Raw genomic sequence first — 17,198 nt, 5'->3', positions numbered from 1 at the left:
GCTTGTCGTGATCGTGTTTGGTGTGGGGGGACAAAATAAATGTATGCACGATGGCGCATGTGCGCAGCCGGTTTGGGTTTTGTGTGAGCCACCTCAATATTTGCAGCCATAGATCAGTCGTAGTATCTAATTTTAAGGTAAGATTTGAACGGAGAACGCTGATCCGAGAGCAGCACAACCTTTCTTTCGATCCTATCAGTATCGACACATGCTCTAACGACACACTTAATGAAAGTTCTCCCTACATCGTGTTTTGGGAAAGATGAGTTCTACGTTATACGTTATATTAACGATGCATCATAAAAAACTCAAGTTCCATCGCTATCAGGAAACTTGGCCCTGGCTATTACTTCAGACATGGCTATATGCATTCATGCAAAACATGGGAGTCTATCTTTAAAGAGGGGTGAATATCAACAGCTGCTTTACCTTTAGTACATACCAGTTCCTGTAAGTGACTTAATCATTTGGCTGAGTGCAATTGGAAAGTCTCGTTTACTTGTTGATGGCTACTTCCCACTAAGGGGACCTACACCAAGGTCATTTGCCTGTCTTTTTTGGGTCTATTTTTGGTGCGGTCCGGCCTCGATTTCCCTAATAACACACCACTTCGATACAAGGACATTTTTGCAACGGGTTAGAGAGCATTTTTGGCAACTCTTTCCCTAACCTTAAACAAATTATCCTAACGTGCTGGGTAAGTATAACATTTAGAGGTAGAGGTAATCAAACTTCTCTATGGGGACCCCAGGCCGTTCCATGTAATTGATCTATTCCAGAGCTAGCACTCCTGAGTCAACTAATTATCAACCTCTTGAATAACTATCAGAGCTAAAGCAAAATTGTGAAACGTCTGGGGTTCCCCGATGAGAGGTTTGAAAACCACTGCAGTAGAGCAAAAAAAAAAGTATTAGTATTTCAATAGTATAATAGTAAATATTAATTCAGAACCAAAAATATACCTGATTTCAACATCCGGAAAATAAGCTTTAACGTCAGGAAAATATATTTGAAACATTGTCTAAAATATATCTGGAAAAATGGTCTTAAAAAGTCATTCGTACTGGTTCAGATTTCTGGGGACACACTGAACTGTAACTTGACATGGTTGATTGGACTCCCGAGTGGCTAGAAGAGTCACCACAGACCCTAGTTCGATTCCAGGCTGTATCACAACTAGCCGTGATTGGGGTCCCATAGGGCGGCGACACAATTGGCCCAATGTTGTCCGGGTTAGGGTTTGGCCATCATAAATAATAATTTGTTCTTAACTGACATGCCCAGTTAAATAAATTGGTTAATACCTTTTGAATCAAAGTTAGTGCTAAGAAAATTGCATGGAAAGAGCATGTACTGAATGAACGAATCATAAGTTAAGCTCTGGAATTTGTCCTGGATGCTAGAGCAGCAACGTGTCGGTCTCGTGTGTTGATCTAACTAATTAAATAACTAGCATGTGTACACTCACAGCAATCCACAGCCAATGGGCTACTTGTATGTGCATTGGCTGGGTTTAGATTCAACATAGCTAACAATTTCTTAGCAAGACGATTCGTTTTAAAATCAGCTAGTTTGTGTTGGTATAGGCTTATCTTGGTTGAGGAAATGAAGGCTCGCTAGCAGTGTTTCTGATGAACCTGAAAATCTGGCTGCACATGTAGGCATCTAGCCAGTTTGACTATCATGCTGGAGTAACTAGATGAGCATGCCAATTGAAGTTTGCAGCATGGCGGTTTATCAAAGTTTGGTGTTGACAACGCACTTTGCTTAGCTAGCTATGCTTTATGGAATGTAGCTACTGAATTTGAAGTCAACATTGGTACAGTCTTGTTGGCTTACAGTTACTGGCTGTAATAGCAGCAAAGGACATTTGCCATCTTGTTTGTGCTCTGATTTACAGTGCCTTTCGGAAAGAATTCAGACCCCTTGACTTTTTTGTTATGTTACAGCCTTATTCTAAAATCGATTTTTTTAAATATATAAACACACACACATACACTCACATATTCCGTCTACACTTAATACTCCATTATTACAAAGTGAAAAGATTTAGTAATTTTGCCAAATTTATAAAAAAAAACGAAATACCCTTATTTACATTTAGTATTCAGACCTTGCGCTATGAGACTCGAAATTGAGTTCAGATGCATCCTGTTACCATTTCTCATCCTTGAGATCTTTCCACAACTTATTTGGAGTCCACCTGTGGTAAATTCAATTGATTGGACATGGATTTGGAAAGGCACACACACCTGTCTATAAAAGATCCCACAGTTGACAGTGCATGTCAGAGCAAAAACCAAGCCATGAGTTCGATGGAATTGTCCGTAGAGCACGGAGACAGGATTGTGTTGAGGCACAGATCTGGGGAAGGGTACCAACACATTTTTGCAGCATTGAAGGTCCAAGAACACAATGGCCTCCATTCTTAAATGGAAGTTTGGAACCACCAATACTCTTCCTAGAGCTGGCCGCTTGGCCAAACTGAGCAAATCGGGGAACAAGGGCCATGGTCAGGGAGGTGACCATGAACCCGATGGTCATTCTGACAGAGCTCTAGAGTTCCTCTGTGGAGATGGTTGTCCTTCTGGAAGGTTCTCCCATCTCCGCGGCACTCCACTAATCAGGAATTTCTGGTAGAGTGGCCAGACGGAAGAAACTCTTCAGTAAAAGGCACGACAGCCCACTTGGAGTTTGCCAAAAGGCACCTAAATACTTTCTGACAACGAGAAACAAGATTATCTGCTCTGATGAAACCAAGATTGAACTCTGGCCTGAATGCCAAGCGTCAAATCTGGAGGAAACCTGGCACCATCCCTACGGTGAAGCATGGTGGCAGCATCATGCTGTGGGGATATTATTCAGCGGCAGGGACTAGGAGACTAGCCAGGATTGAGGTAAAGATAAACGGAGAAAAGTACAAAGATCCGTCATAAAAAATCTGTTCCGGATGTTCAAGGTTTTGGATATTTTTTTTTTTATATAACCCAACCCTGATCTGTACTTCTCCACAACTTTGTCCCTGACCTGTTTGGAAAACTCCTTGGTGTTGCAGACCCTGGGGCCTTTCAGAACAGAGAGAGAGATATATATATATACACACATATACACGGCGATCATGTGACACTTGAGGTCCACCTGTGTGTAATCTAACTAATTATGTGACTTCTGAAGGTAAATTGGTTGCACCAGATCTTATTTAGGGGCTTCATAGCAAAGGGGGTGAATACATATGCACACACCACTTTACCTTTTTGTTATTTGTAAACTTTCTTTTTATTTTTTTTATTTTTTTTACTTCTTGGTGACGGGGCAGTATTTTCACATCCGGATGAAATGCATGCCCAAATTCAACTGCCTGCTACTCACTCCCAGAGGATAAGATATGCATATTATTAGTAGATTTGGATAGAAAACACTGAAGTTTCTAAAACCGTTTGAGTCATGTCTGAGTATAACAGAACTTATTTAGCAGGAGAAAAAGTATTTTGAAGTCACTCTTTTCAATGGGTTTTCATTGGGAATCCTGATTTCTAAGGGACCTTCTTGCAGTTCCTATCGCTTCCACTGGATGTCAGTCTTTAGAAATTGGTTGAGGTTATTCCTTTGTGTAATGAAGAAGTACAATCATCTTGACGTGTACTGTTAGAGGCGCGTGACCAGAAAGCTATCTTCAGTTTGTTTTCTTCCTGTATTGAACAAAGATCATCCAGTCTTCAATTTTTAAACGTAAAAAAAATACCTAAAGTTGTATTACAAAAGTAGTTTGAAATGTTTTGGCAAAGTTTACAGGTAACTTTTGAGATATTTTGTAGTCACGTTAAGCAAGTTGGAACCAGTGTTTTTCTGGATCAAACCGGCCAAATAAATTGACATTTTCGATATATATATATCAACGGAATTAATCGAACAAAAGGACCATTTGTGATGTTTATGGGACATATTAGAGTGCCAACAAAAGAAGCTCGTCAAAGGTAAGGTACGAATTATATTTTTATTTCTGCGTTTTGTGTCGTGCCTGCAGGGTTGAAATATGGTTTCTCTTTGTTTACGGAGGTGCTATCCTCAGATAAGAGCATTGTTTGCTTTCGTCGAAAAGCCTTTTTGAAATCTGACATGTTGGCTGGATTCACAACAAGTAACTTTAATTTGCTATCTTGAATGTGTGATTTAATGAAAGTAAGATTTTTACAGTAATTTATTTGAATTTGGACCTGTGCATTTTCCCTGGCTTTTGGCCAGGTGGCACGCTAGCGTCCCATATATCCCAGAGAGGTTAAACAAGTAATTTTTTTCATTTCACCAATTTGGACTGTTGTGTATGTCCATTACATATAATCCAAATTAAAAATCCATTTAAATTACAGGTTGTAATGCAACAAAATGGGAAAAATGCCAGTGGGGATGAATACTTTTGCAAGGCACTAAGCACACAGCCAAGACCATGCAAGTGTAGCATCGGGACAAGTCTCAATGTCCTTGAGAGGCCCAGCCAGAGCTCGGACTTCAACCCGATGGAACATCTCTGGAGACCTGAAAATAGCTGTGCAGCAACACTTCCCATCCACCCAACATCGATCGAGTGGATCTTCAGAGAAGAATGCAAGAAACTCCCAAATACATGTGCAAAGCTTGTAGCGTCATACCCAAGAAGACTCAAGGCTGTAGTCGCTGTCAAAGGTGCTTCAACAACGTACTGAGTAAAGGGTCTGAATACTTATGTAAAATTAAACATGAGCAAACATTTCTTAAAGCCTGTTTTTGCTTCGTCATTATGGGGTATTCTGTGTAGATTTATGAGGGGGGGGAACAAATGTAATCAATTTTGGAATAACTTAACAAAATGTAGAAAAAGTCAAGGCTTCTGAATACTTCCCAAAGGCACTGAACAAAAATATAAAACCAAACATGCAACAATTTCAAAGATTTTACTGAGTTAGTTCATAAGGAAATCATTCAATTAAAATAAATGCATTAGGACCTAATCTATAGATTTCACATGATTGGGAATACAGATAGGCATGTTTGTCACAGATACAGTACCGTAATTTCCGGACTATAAACCGCTACTTTATTCCCACGCGTTGAACCTCGCGGTTTATACAATGACGCGGCTAATTTATGGATTTTTCCCGCTTTCAAAAAAACTGAGCACCGTCACATAATGCTGTTTCGTTACAGCCTATTTATTTTTGTTACAAGCCGTGTTTCGTTTAAAGGCTGTGTAAAGATAATTTGTTTCAATGTACCGGTAGGCACCTGCGGCTTACAGACATGCGGCTTATGTACAAAATACATATATTTTAATAATTCAGTGGATGCGGTTTATATTCAGGTGCGCTTAATAGTCCAGAAATTACGGTACTTTAAAAATGAAAAGGTATGGGCATTGATCAGAAAACCAATCAGTATCTGGTGTGACATCTTCACATGGAGTTGATCAGGCTGTTGATTTTGGCCTGTGGAATGTTGTCCCACTCCTCTTCAATGGCTGTGGGAAGTTTATGGATATTGGTGGAAACTGGAATACGTTGTGCACGTTAATCCAAGAGCATCCCAAACATGCTCAATGGGTGACATGCCTGGCGAGTATGCAAGCCATGGAAGAACTGGAACATTTTTAGATTCCAAGAATTGTGGATCTAGTCACGGTATCTCTGCATTCAAATTGCCATTGTGTTTGTTGTCCTTCGCTTATGCCTGCCCATACCATAACCACCACGGAGCACTCTGTTCACAACGTTGACATCAGCAAACCCACACAACACCACACACACGGTCTGATTGTGAGGCCATTTGGACAAACTGCCAAATTCTGTAAAATGACATTGCGGCGGCTTATGGTAGAGAAATTAACATTCAATTATCTGGCAATAGCTCTGGTGGACATTCCTGCAGTCAGCAAGCCAACTGCATGCTTCCTCATCTGTGGCATTGTTGTGTGTCAAAACTTCACATTTTAGAGCTGCCTTACATTGTCCTTAGTACATGTTGCACCTGTGTAATGATCATGCTGTTAAATAAGCTTCTTGATATGCGATACATGTCAGGTGGATCGATTATCTTGGCAAAAAATGTACGCTCACGAACAGAGATGGAAACTAATTTGTGCACAATGAGATTAATAAGCTTTTTGTGCATATGAAAAACTTGGTTTATGTTTAATTTCAGCTCATGAAACATGGGGCCAACACTTTACATGTTGCGTTTAGATTTTTGTTCAGTGTAATTTAGAGGACTATACCCATCTCGCTAACAACCTTTTGCTTGTAGCTTGCTTCTCATCCAACTGGTGTTAGCTAGCTAGCTACAGCTGCTAGCTAGCTGCTACTGTTGCGCAGCAACAGAGTTGTTGGTTCCGGTTTTAGAACTCAGATTGAGCTGAAAAGATGTTAGCATTGTCAGAAATGCTACAAAAGGGTAGCACATAATTGGTTCTTAAATGGACAGAAATGAGCATGAGAGAAATTAGAAATTGAACATAGGTGAAACAGTTAACCCAAAAATGCTCAAATCAAATTGTCACTTTATGGATGCTATAACCTTATTTTAATCCGATGCCTAGAATTTGAGCTAGGTAGGCACAGAAAATACTCAGTCAATTGCTAATGACCCTGTTAAAGACATCCAGTATGTGGTTCTCGGTAAAGGCCGGAACAGCTCACGACGAGAGGCAGGGAGTGTGTTGTGTATCTCCAATCAAATTGATTGGCTTAGATATGATGGTTGGGAGAATTTACTAACATTGAGCTTTAACCCATGCCTATCACCCCCACAATAATATGTATGGTAACTATTTATACAAATATCAGTAAACTTTTCAGTAAGCGGGACCCATGTTTTTCCCTGATGTGTGAATTTTGCAATAAAAGCCGAAAAGACAGAAGAACAAACAAAGACTGAGGAAAAGGCTGGCGACATTGAGGGATACTCTAAAAGGGTGCTAACCATGGGCAGTTTCAGTAGAACACCGAAGCCAATGTGACAAGATTATGGGGTAAAGGACTGAAGACAATTTGGGGGACAGGTTCAGTGAAAGACGAGATTGTTCAGGGGGAGTTTCAGGTTTTGAAAACTGAATGACAGTGTGTGGGAGTTTGAGGAAAATCCAAATCCACTATGGGGTGGGTCAAGAGCACTTGATGTGACACCAGGACTCACGGGAGTTGGGGACTCTTCGTATTTCTTTGGCTCTGGTGCTGGTCTTGAGTCCCGATCTCTTCTGTTATCCTTTCTACAATCAGAATAAACACTAAGTTAAACTTCACTGTCCAGCTAAGTCTTGAGGGTCAGAGCCTGTGAGTGCACTAGCACACCGTTCAACAGTATGACACCAAATCATTCCCAGTCAAATTGATCCAATATAATCCACTCATAACTGTAAATGCAGGAGAAGACTAATAGTATTCACACCCTCACAATCTCTCATATAACCTCTAAAGGCTGGTTAACAGTTAGTCATCAACAGGAGTGTTTACTCCGGTCCTCAAGTAGGCTACCCCAAACATGACACATTACTGCATTGTCGGAACTAGAAGCACAAGCATTTCGCTACACTCGCATTAACATCTGCTAACCATACCCCCCACACAAGCTTGCCTACTCAACTAATGATCAAGCTTAGGTGTGATTGTATGGGGCTTGATAAAAAAAAAAGTGTTATGTTAGGGAAAGGAATCGAGGATCACTGCCTAACATCGGTGTGAAAAAATATGGCTATGAACACAACCTAAACCACTTCTATCCAGTTTAAAGAGGAGCTTTTGCGAAAGAAACAAGAAACACCCACATCTACTCACGCCTGCAAGACACAATTTTTTTTTTTTTTTTAAAGGCAAAAATCAGCCAGTACTTTAACCGGGGATATTTTCGTTCATGGAATTAGCTAGCTAAACAGTTATTTTATTCCCTAAAACTAAATCGGTTCCGTTATTAAGTTATATTAAGGTTACCATAACAAGGGGTCTCCAACCTTTTCTAGCATGAGAGCTACTTTAAAAAAAAAAAAAACGTCACAAGCTAGCTTTCAAATAGGCACATTCTCCTCTAACCTGTAACTCGCCTGCAACTCCTCCCCAGGTCCTTAGTGTACAAAAAGAAAGTAGCACACTAAGTTCTGCCAATATACTTGGTAAAACAATGTTTGTTTTAACCAACTCTAAAGGGGGGCCCAATAAAATCTGATTTTCCCCTAAATTGTTTAATATTTCTCAAATTAAGTTTGGTCAAATTCTGGTTTTCAATTTTTTGGGGTATTCACACAATTTGTTGTTCATAGAGAAACAACAAAATTGGATGTTCAGAGTACATATCCATGCTTTAATCACAGATGTTTATTTTATATGTAGCTCGGATTTTGTATTTTTTTAAAAGTTCAATTCCCCTTTAGGAATGAATGTGCCATCTAATTTGCTGGTCTAGCAATGCGTTTGTAATGTCATAATGTTTGCAAATAGATACAAATGTACTTCCTAACATTTAATTGAGAAAGTTTTGGGTAAAGTATGTGTCAACCCACAAGGCAGTTATCACATCAGAGTGACAGACAAACGTGTGCACCACACAGACGGGGGCAATATTGCTGGAAATTAATTGGCAGATAGTGTTAGTTTTGGCTTGTTGGGAGCTTGGGGTGTCTGACACTTGTGAGATTTGTTAATGAAAGTTTGCGGTGGAACACGTGAAAATTGCATGTACTTTCAAATTTGCTTGGCAAGATGCTCATTAGGTGGGCTGCAAGCTACTGTAAGAGACCCCTGTTCTGTAGCCGCATCAATTTTTTTGTCAATATTTACATAAGTCAACACTTCAAACACTTCTAACTTCAGTGTTTGTGACATGATGTTCAAATCCTCCAAATTATAATTTTGTGCTTTTGTAGTGGAGGTAAGCGAGTCCTAATGTTGTGCCTTCACGTTCGGGAGAGCCAAGAGTTGAGAAATTACAGCTTGCATCCGTAATATCCTCACTGAGGAGAGTATTGGGCCCTAGTGAAGGCACTTCCACACTTCTAATAACAATAGTGGCAATTGCATTGCTTTTAACTTTCTTAATTTCCAACAGTTGATGTACTGACCATAAACCAGCCTTTAGAGGTGCCCTGGCTGCAATTACCCTCCCTGCCTGTTCCACTAATGCAGCTCGTTTTGGGCTGACCTGTCTTCCTCCCTTCGTCGATCTCTGTTGGCCCCTTCTCCTCGGCCCCGCCCTGCTCCAGGCCCCGCAGCCCCCCCTCTCCCCCGTGGGGGGCCCCGGTCCCGACGCACACCGTCCACTTTATTCTCGTCTGGAAGGGAGAGCCCAAACAGTGAGGATGGAGGGAGGGGTTTGGGTGGCTGGAACTCCACTTAAGGCTACACTCCACAACAGCATTCCACGCCGCCTCTGGCCCAGGGTTGCATTCAAGATCGTAACATTTGCAGTTAAGCAAAACATGTATTGTCAAATGCGAGGTTCACACTTCTAACTTCTGTGATCTTGAATACAACCCAGGCCAAGGGAACCCATTTTCCTTAATGGCCGCAGGGTCTGCTGCTTTTGCTGACTGACAACCTTCACATGATTAATAAACCATACCCATTAAAAAAATGAATAATCTTACCTCATTTCCCAGGAGCTAACCACATATTAATGGCAAAATCTGTCAAGAGCTTGACAACGTCAGGGTCATGTTCAGGAGGCACAAACTAGAACTTTCAAAATGTTTTATGGGAAGGGGTGTTGAAGGTTGAACATTAGGTGTTTGGTGCCTACAGAGCACGACCCTGGGAAAGAATCAGACACTGCACCCATACAGGATCAAGGGTTCCCCACTTTAACTTTACACCAGGGCTGCCCAGTTTGGTTCCTGCTGCCTCTTCTCTCCTGGGTTTTATACCAACTGATAATTCAGTAAATTACAGCTGGATTCCAATACTTCAAAGTTGCTTCTGATGTCCCATCACATAATCAATTTGAAATAATTTTGTGAAGTACTGGTGGGCAAGGTAGTTGGGACCTTCCATATAGCTTTTTGCCAACCCTTCAGACCAGTGCTTTATAGTTGCAATATGGAGTCCTGAGATAGCTAGCCAATGAAACAGGCAAGAGAACCAACAGGAGAGATTATCCAGGACCATAATTGGGCAGTGCTACACTATTTTGATCCATGTTAGTCAAGTTGTGGCCTCATCCCAATCCACCCAATCTCCCCTGCTTTAGCTAAATCACCAAACCCCGAGAAAGTGGAAACAATCAATCATTTCCTTTTAGAATTGGAATGTGATGTTAGATATCACAATCCAGCAGTCATTCAAGGGCGAGGGGGTAAATAAAACCCCAAAGTGTCAGTAACACTCACGCTTGACTTCAGAGCAAAATCTCTTAATCTGAGAGTAGGACCGAAAGGCCTAGTTGGTCCACTCTGGGATTAGATTAGGACAAAGTCTCCATTACACCTTATTTGGAATGAACCACTAACAAAAACACACAAGCACAAGTTCTTTACAGTCCGAGTGCCTTACCCCTTCCAGATCCTCTTTCATCTGCAGAACTTGAGCTGAAAGAGACCGGACATTCAGACCTTTAGCTAACTCGCTTGCAAAGCAAAAAGTCCAAGCATTTATTTTTTTGCCTCAGTCACTACAAGACAGGCTTTTGGTAATGATGTGACAAATTGGCCACACCGTTATCCACAGATGCTATACAATATACAAGACGTATAAGAACGTGTTCTGACCTCAGTTTGGGACATGCCGCGTCACTGGGTGAGACAGGGGTGGACCCAGCGCTCACCGCAGGGCGCTTGGCCCAGGCATTCTCCTTGGGTGGTGGTGCGGGCATCACCTTGAGGGGCTCCTTGGAGGAAGATGTGGAAGAGTTGGCGGAAGTAGGGCGAGCTCCGGGAGAGGGAGGGTCGTCCTCCTTACCACTGAATACTTCGTTCTCAACCGATCGCTCGCTCTCTCTGCGCCGCGAGACTGGACAAAAGAGGGTGAGATTTCAGTATTAAAACTGACTGTTTGGGTTGTCTCGGGCGTAAAAGGGGCTACCTCTGCTCCTCTCCTTTAACTTGTATTGAAAACAAATTGGCTAAAAAGGAATACACGTTACATTCACCCATGCCGTCTATTTAGTTCGGTGCAGAATGAAGAGGAAAGGAAGGCACACACACAGTAACAGTCGGAAGTACTCATTCAAGGGTTTCTCTTTATTTTTTACTATTTTCTACGTTGTAGAATAATATTGAAGACATCAAAACTATGAAATAACACATGGAATCATATAGTAACCAAAAACATGTTAAAATCAAAATATATTTGATGTGAGATTCTTCAAAGTAGCCACACTTTACCATTCTCAAGGTGCTCGACCAGTCGGCGAAAGCCAACATCATCCACGACAGAGAACGGTTGATTGTCAAGGGCAATGAAATCCATTATCTTGCCGTTAATGAATTGAGCTTTTGAGTTGTCTCGCTGAGATTCTTACTCTTTCAAATGACTGCTCGACTTGGAACTCGTTTAGTTGTTGGAGGTGCGTTCATTTTTTTTCTGCTTTTGTTCTAAGTAGTCGCTGAACGTCTGGGGATGATGCACTTTCAAATGAGTAATTACGTTTGTGGTATTGGACTTTCGCCCCTCAGGAAATAATAGCAGCACAAACGTTGCATATGGCCTTTTTGTTATCTTCCTTTGAAACTTCAAAATAGATCCACACAGCAGACATTGTGGGCTGGGTTAGGAATGCTGTGTTGCATGTGTAGCGCTGTATTTTTTGTGGCATCATTGCATAATCTACCTACGTTATATTGGTATACACGTCAGCATTGACATCTGTTTAACACATTGGTGTTAAACTAGACATCGGGCCGATACCGATGTTGCCATTTATAGCTAATATGTTTACCGAGATATCATGCACCCCTAATCTCAAAATCAACTGTTCAGAGGAGACTGAATCAGGTGTTCATGGTCAAATTGCTGCAAAGAAACCACTACTGAAAGACACCAATAAGAAGAGACTTGCTTGGGCCAAGAAACATAAGCAATGTACGTATGAGCAATTAGACCAGTGGAAATCTGTCCTTTGGTATGAAGAGTCCAACTGAGATTTTTGGTTCCAACCGCAATGCCTTTGTGAGACGCAGAGAAGGTGATCTTCGCATGTGTGGTTCCCACCGTGAAGCATGGAGGTGGTGGGGTGATGGTGCTTTGCTGGTGACACTGATTTATTTAGAATTCAAGGCACCGTTAACCAGCATTGCTACCACATTCTGCAGCGATACACCATCCCATCTGGTTTGCACTTAGTGGGACAATCATTTGTTTTTCAACAGGACACTGACCCAACACCTCCAGACTGTGTAAGGGCTATCTGACCAAGAAAGAGTGATGGAGTGCTGCATCTGATGACCTGGCCTACACAATCACCCGACCTCAACCCAATTGAGATGGTTTGGGATGAGTTGGACCGCAGAGTGAAGGAAAAGCAGCCAACAAGTGCTCACCATATGTGGGAACTCCTTCAAGCATTCCAGGTGACTAACTCATGAAGCTGCTTGAGAGAATGCCAAGAATGTGCTAAGCTGTCGTCAAGGCAAAGGGTAGCTACTTTGAAGAATCTCAAAAGTAAATATTGATTTGTTTAACACCTCTTGGGTTACTACATGATTCCATGTGTGTTATTTCATAGTTTTGATGTCACTATTATTCTGCAATGTAGAAAATAGTAAATAAATTAAGAAAAACACTTGAATTTGTTGGTGTCCCCAAATTTTGACTGGTACTGTATATAAACACATATTTAAGCAAACAGATCACACCATAGATACACATTCCTTGAAATACTGATGAAAAGGAGTGGCTGTTGCAAGGAACCACTAATTTGATAGCTGACAGAAAACATATCTACAGTGAAAATACAATGGAGAGTGTGGTCACATTTAAAAGTTGATCATGTATGCGTGCTCACACCACAAGCAAAGAGACTACAAAGAGAACTGGACAAAACTCAGAAGATTAATATGGTTGATCACCTCTTCCTCCAGATGTACTTCCAGTCTGTGATGACTCACTTCCTGTGCGGGAGCGTGTTGCAGGTCGCTCAGAAGGTGGCTCCTCACTCCTCCAACTTGGGTCCCTACGCACGAGAAGAGAAAGATTGAGTAAATATATTCAACTAAAATGTAAAAACGCAACATACAGCAATTTCAATGATTTTACTAAGTTACAGTTCAAATAAGGAAATCAGACAATTGAAATAAGTTAATTAGGCCCTAATCTATGTATTTCACATGACTGGAGAGCGGTGCAGCCTCGGGTGGGCATAGGCCCACCCCCTGGAGAGCCGAGCCCAACCCTTGGAGAGCTGAGCTCACCCACACACAACAAGTTTTTTCCCCACAAAAGGGCTTTATTACAGACAGAAATACTCCTCAGTTTCATCAGCTGTTTGGGTGGCTGGTCTCAGACGATACCCCAGGTAAAAAAGCCAGATGTGGAGGTCCTGGGCTGGCATGGTTACACGTTGCCTGCCCGTTATGAGGCCGGTTGAACGCGCTGCCAAATTCTCTAAAATGGAGGCGGCTTATGGTAAAGAAATTAAAATGTAATTCTCTGGCAACTGTTCAGGTGGACATTCCTGCAGTCAGCATGTCAATTGCACGCTCCCTCAACTTGTGGCATTGAGTAGTGAAAAAACAGCACAATTTAGGGTGACCTTTTATTGTCCACAGCCCAAGGTGCATCTGTGTAATGATCAGGCTGTTTAATCAGCTTCTTGATGTGCCACACCTGTCAGGTAGATGGATTATCTTGGCAAAGGAGAAATGCTCACTAACAGGGACGTAAACAAATTTGTGCACAATTTGAGAGAACATTTCAGCTCTGGCACTTTCCAGCTACACCCTCAACCCCTCACCTGTCTCTGTCACGGGGTTTTCTATCAAAGCCCCTGGACTTGTCCTCTTCCAGCTGCCTCTGGAGTTTCTCCTCCACCTCCCGCTCCTTGGCTGCAGTGTCCACGGGCTTGGCTGCTCCGAAGATGGAGGCACGGCCGGAGCTGGGGGCAGTCGCTGGAGCAGCTGGGGCAGCTCCCCCACCACCGCTGCGGGCCTGCTCCTCTTCCTTGGGCGTGCTGCGTGGCTTCAGGACCAGCTTGGGTCTCTGGGTGGGACCACCTGGGTGTGGAGGGAAGGGGGGGGGGGGGGGGGGGGGGTGTAACAGTGGATATGGGTTATAAGGATGACATACTTTGCATTAATTTAATCTTTATTTGAACCTTGAATACATCATCACCAAGGGAGACCTGTTCATATTATATAATACAACACTACTCAGTAAGTAAAAGGGGGACCTAGGCAGGGGACCTGAGGGGGGGATGGTGTCAGCAGGGGTAAGAGGATGGACATGTGGTTGATATCATACAGAATATAATGGAATAAGCAAAATTATATTGAATGTAATTTGAGGGTCAATTACCCTCACCACCTCTCTCCTCGCGCCTCTCATATCGGTCCTCTCGATCCCCGCCGTAGCGATCCCGATCCCCGTAGCGGCCACCACCACCCCCGTCATCATCACGGCGGTAGCCACTGCCAAAGGCACGTCGCCCGCCATCATCCCGGTCCCTGCGGGAGCCAAAGGCTGTGGTGGAGTAGAGGGAGTACAAGGGCCAAGAATTTACAAGCTGTTCACAGAACAAAAAAAATACAGCTGCCACACTTGAGAAACAAATAGATTTTAGCACCAGCAACCAGTCAGATCAATGTAACTGCAGGATCTAAACTTTGCTACTCAGCATGGTGTGTCGGTTTGAGAGAAAGTATAAATGCTGAACTATTTATACTAGTGGAAATGACACTGTCACGACGGAGCTGTAAGTCTCAAAGTGAGAACACCCTTCAGATAGAAAATCCCCATGATTTATCAGCTGCGATTTTTTTAGCATACATCAAGACATTCAGATTTTCAAAAACGCACTGTTGGGAAGGGCCAATAGTAAATTTTCCTGTGAGAATTAGTCCTAAGCAAGGCTAAGAGCAAAAAAAGAGCATATGGATTGACATTCATAATCATTCAGGAGGATTGATGGACTGATGACAATCTGACAGAGGAGGATCTGGATAACAAAGTGAAGCGTATTCTAGAGTGTCGATGATATGCTAAGTTTTGAGCAGTGGTTTCACCTCCGCTCTCACCTCCCCGGTCGTCATAGCGGTCTCTGCCGCCGAAGCCGCGGTCTCTGCCGCCGTCCCGGTCGCCTCCAAATCCGCGGTCCCGGTCGCCGCCAAATCCGCGGTCCCGGTCGCTGCCAAAGCCGCGGTCCCGGTCACCGCCAAAGCCGCGGTCATTGTCCCGTCTCGGCCCGTCACGGTCTCCATAGCGGTCGCGTGACCCTGAGGGGGACAGAAAGAAAATTGCCTGCCTGTTAAGATCTAAGCAATACCAAGAAAAAGTTACAGAACATACGCAGTTCTTGTCATAAGGTTGAAGATAAGAACTTGAACTGTATGGACAGTCTAAAACATGACCATGCATGCTTAACATTTCAGATAAATAGTGTAGCACGTAGCCTTGAGACAAAGGACATTGGACCGCCCTAGCCTCATTTGCGACACTGTGCCTTTTCTCTCCTTCCTTGGTGTACCCGTGCTTACATGCTTGCAAGAGCCAAGCCGTGAGGCTTCGCCCTCCCAATTTTAGCAGGGTGCTTTAAAAAAGGGATGTGTGCATGCTGAGTCCACTTTGAGCTTAGGGAGTGACTCTCACCGAAAGCGGATTCCTCTCTCTTTGGGGGTCCATCATCAGCGTCAGCAGTGGGCCGGGCCCTCCAGTCGTCACTGTCTGTCTTGTCGGGGCCCCCCATGTCTCCCATACGGCCCATCCTGTCCCGTCCGCCCATCTGGCCATTATCTCTCCCCTCTGGACATAGGAGGTTAGGTATAAAATTAGAAGATAAAGAATGAAAAGCCAACACACTAAATGCCCCCAGGTGCTTTATTTCTGCACCACATTAGAAAACAATTTTTTGTTGCTCTTGCACTTCAGTGTTTTTTGCCCCGGCATTACATTTTATGAGAAATGTGGGATGTGCATCAACTGTTCTCCTGACACATATGACTGGTTTCCTGGAAGCAGAATAAGCCTAGTCCTGGACTAAAAGCACTTGTAATATTCTCCATTAGCTTTATAGCCCAGGACTAGGCTTAATTTGTACCCAGGAAACCACCCCATAATATCTAAGGATGGATTTAAACTCCTGTAGATGTACTCCAGAGACCCTGCAACATCTCCACAAACTACAGAGATTCCAGAGCATGCTTTAAATGGTAACTTTACGTACGAGTCAATGACGTCTTGCTACGAGGAACGTTAGGCTGGATTTTTACTCCAAACATCGGACAAAATAGATGCTCCTACAGTTTGTGTGTTACTACCGTTTGTGCCTAAAATCTATGATGCTTACAAAGCCCAGGTCAAGTGACAGAACATTTGGCCATTCTGTTCCCATAGTACAGTAGAAAGAAAGCTAGAATCGTGGGTTGTGTATAACTCATGGAAAACAAAGGAAAACGCAACACACTGCTGCTCATGCGCCCAGGTGATATTTATTTATAACGCTTGGACCCTTAGGTCTTCATCAGGCATCCATACCTAAGGGTCGAAACGTTGTAAATACATATCACCTGGGCGCATGAGCAGCAGTGTGCTGCATTTCCCTTTCTGTTTTGCATGAGTCTGCCTACAACTCCAGCAACTGGGGAAAGTACCTGGATGTGCCCATGTTCTTCAGATTGTGTGTATAACTCACCCTTGTCGTTGGACTGATCTGCAATATCCACCCGGATCCTGCGATTTCCCAGGTTCTGTTAGGACAGAGGGGCAGGGAAAAAGCAAGTCATTACCAATAATGTGGCCTAAATTAACAAATTCATCTTTCCATACCTGCATGTTCCAGTGTGATAGGTAAATAGTTTCCAGCTGTCATTTACATTAAAATGCAATACATTTGTCTTGAACAATTCATTTGATTAACGCATTTACAAAAAGCTCTCGTGCTGTTACTAAATCAACATTTGTTTTTTGTCCCTTGTAGTCAATTACCAAAGTTGAATGGATGTTGATATGGGTTGAAATTATAGAAAATGTCTATGGGATTAATCCCAACTAAGTGAGTGGGTCATCATACATTGCATTGATCAGTGTTCTGATAGATGG

General features: G+C 42.7%; 1 protein-coding gene and 1 non-coding gene across 16 annotated transcripts in view; both read right to left on the bottom strand.

Annotated features, from left to right (window-relative positions):
* Positions 1–17,198, bottom strand: part of LOC110528493 (eukaryotic translation initiation factor 4B) — a 35,412-nt gene that overhangs the window by 5,179 nt on the left and 13,035 nt on the right. For 2 of the 15 annotated variants that reach the window (XM_036984070.2, XM_036984069.2), the window contains exons 5-14: positions 16,792–16,846; positions 15,750–15,902; positions 15,167–15,376; positions 14,460–14,624; positions 13,900–14,158; positions 13,016–13,119; positions 10,718–10,958; positions 10,503–10,537; positions 9,157–9,286; positions 7,162–7,234 (exon numbers count right to left, since the gene is read on the bottom strand). In XM_036984070.2, coding sequence (XP_036839965.1) covers positions 7,162–7,234; positions 9,157–9,286; positions 10,503–10,537; positions 10,718–10,958; positions 13,016–13,119; positions 13,900–14,158; positions 14,460–14,624; positions 15,167–15,376; positions 15,750–15,902; positions 16,792–16,846 — 1,425 coding nt within the window. The remainder of the gene's footprint in view (positions 1–7,161; positions 7,235–9,156; positions 9,287–10,502; positions 10,538–10,717; positions 10,959–13,015; positions 13,120–13,899; positions 14,159–14,459; positions 14,625–15,166; positions 15,377–15,749; positions 15,903–16,791; positions 16,847–17,198) is intronic. The other 13 variants (XM_090241846.1, XM_036984072.2, XM_090241848.1 and 10 more) reach the window with 7 other exon arrangements.
* LOC118965424 (small nucleolar RNA SNORA81) lies at positions 15,538–15,705 on the bottom strand. The gene has a single exon (XR_005052750.1). It is a non-coding gene; the product is annotated as a small nucleolar RNA SNORA81 (small nucleolar RNA).

This window comes from Oncorhynchus mykiss, chromosome 7, assembly GCF_057628025.1.
Source record: "Oncorhynchus mykiss isolate SJ-2025 chromosome 7, ASM5762802v1, whole genome shotgun sequence".
Classification (NCBI taxonomy): Eukaryota; Metazoa; Chordata; class Actinopteri; order Salmoniformes; family Salmonidae; genus Oncorhynchus; species Oncorhynchus mykiss.
Note: the sequence above shows the minus strand (reverse complement) of the source record. Positions and strands in the feature narration are given on the sequence as shown.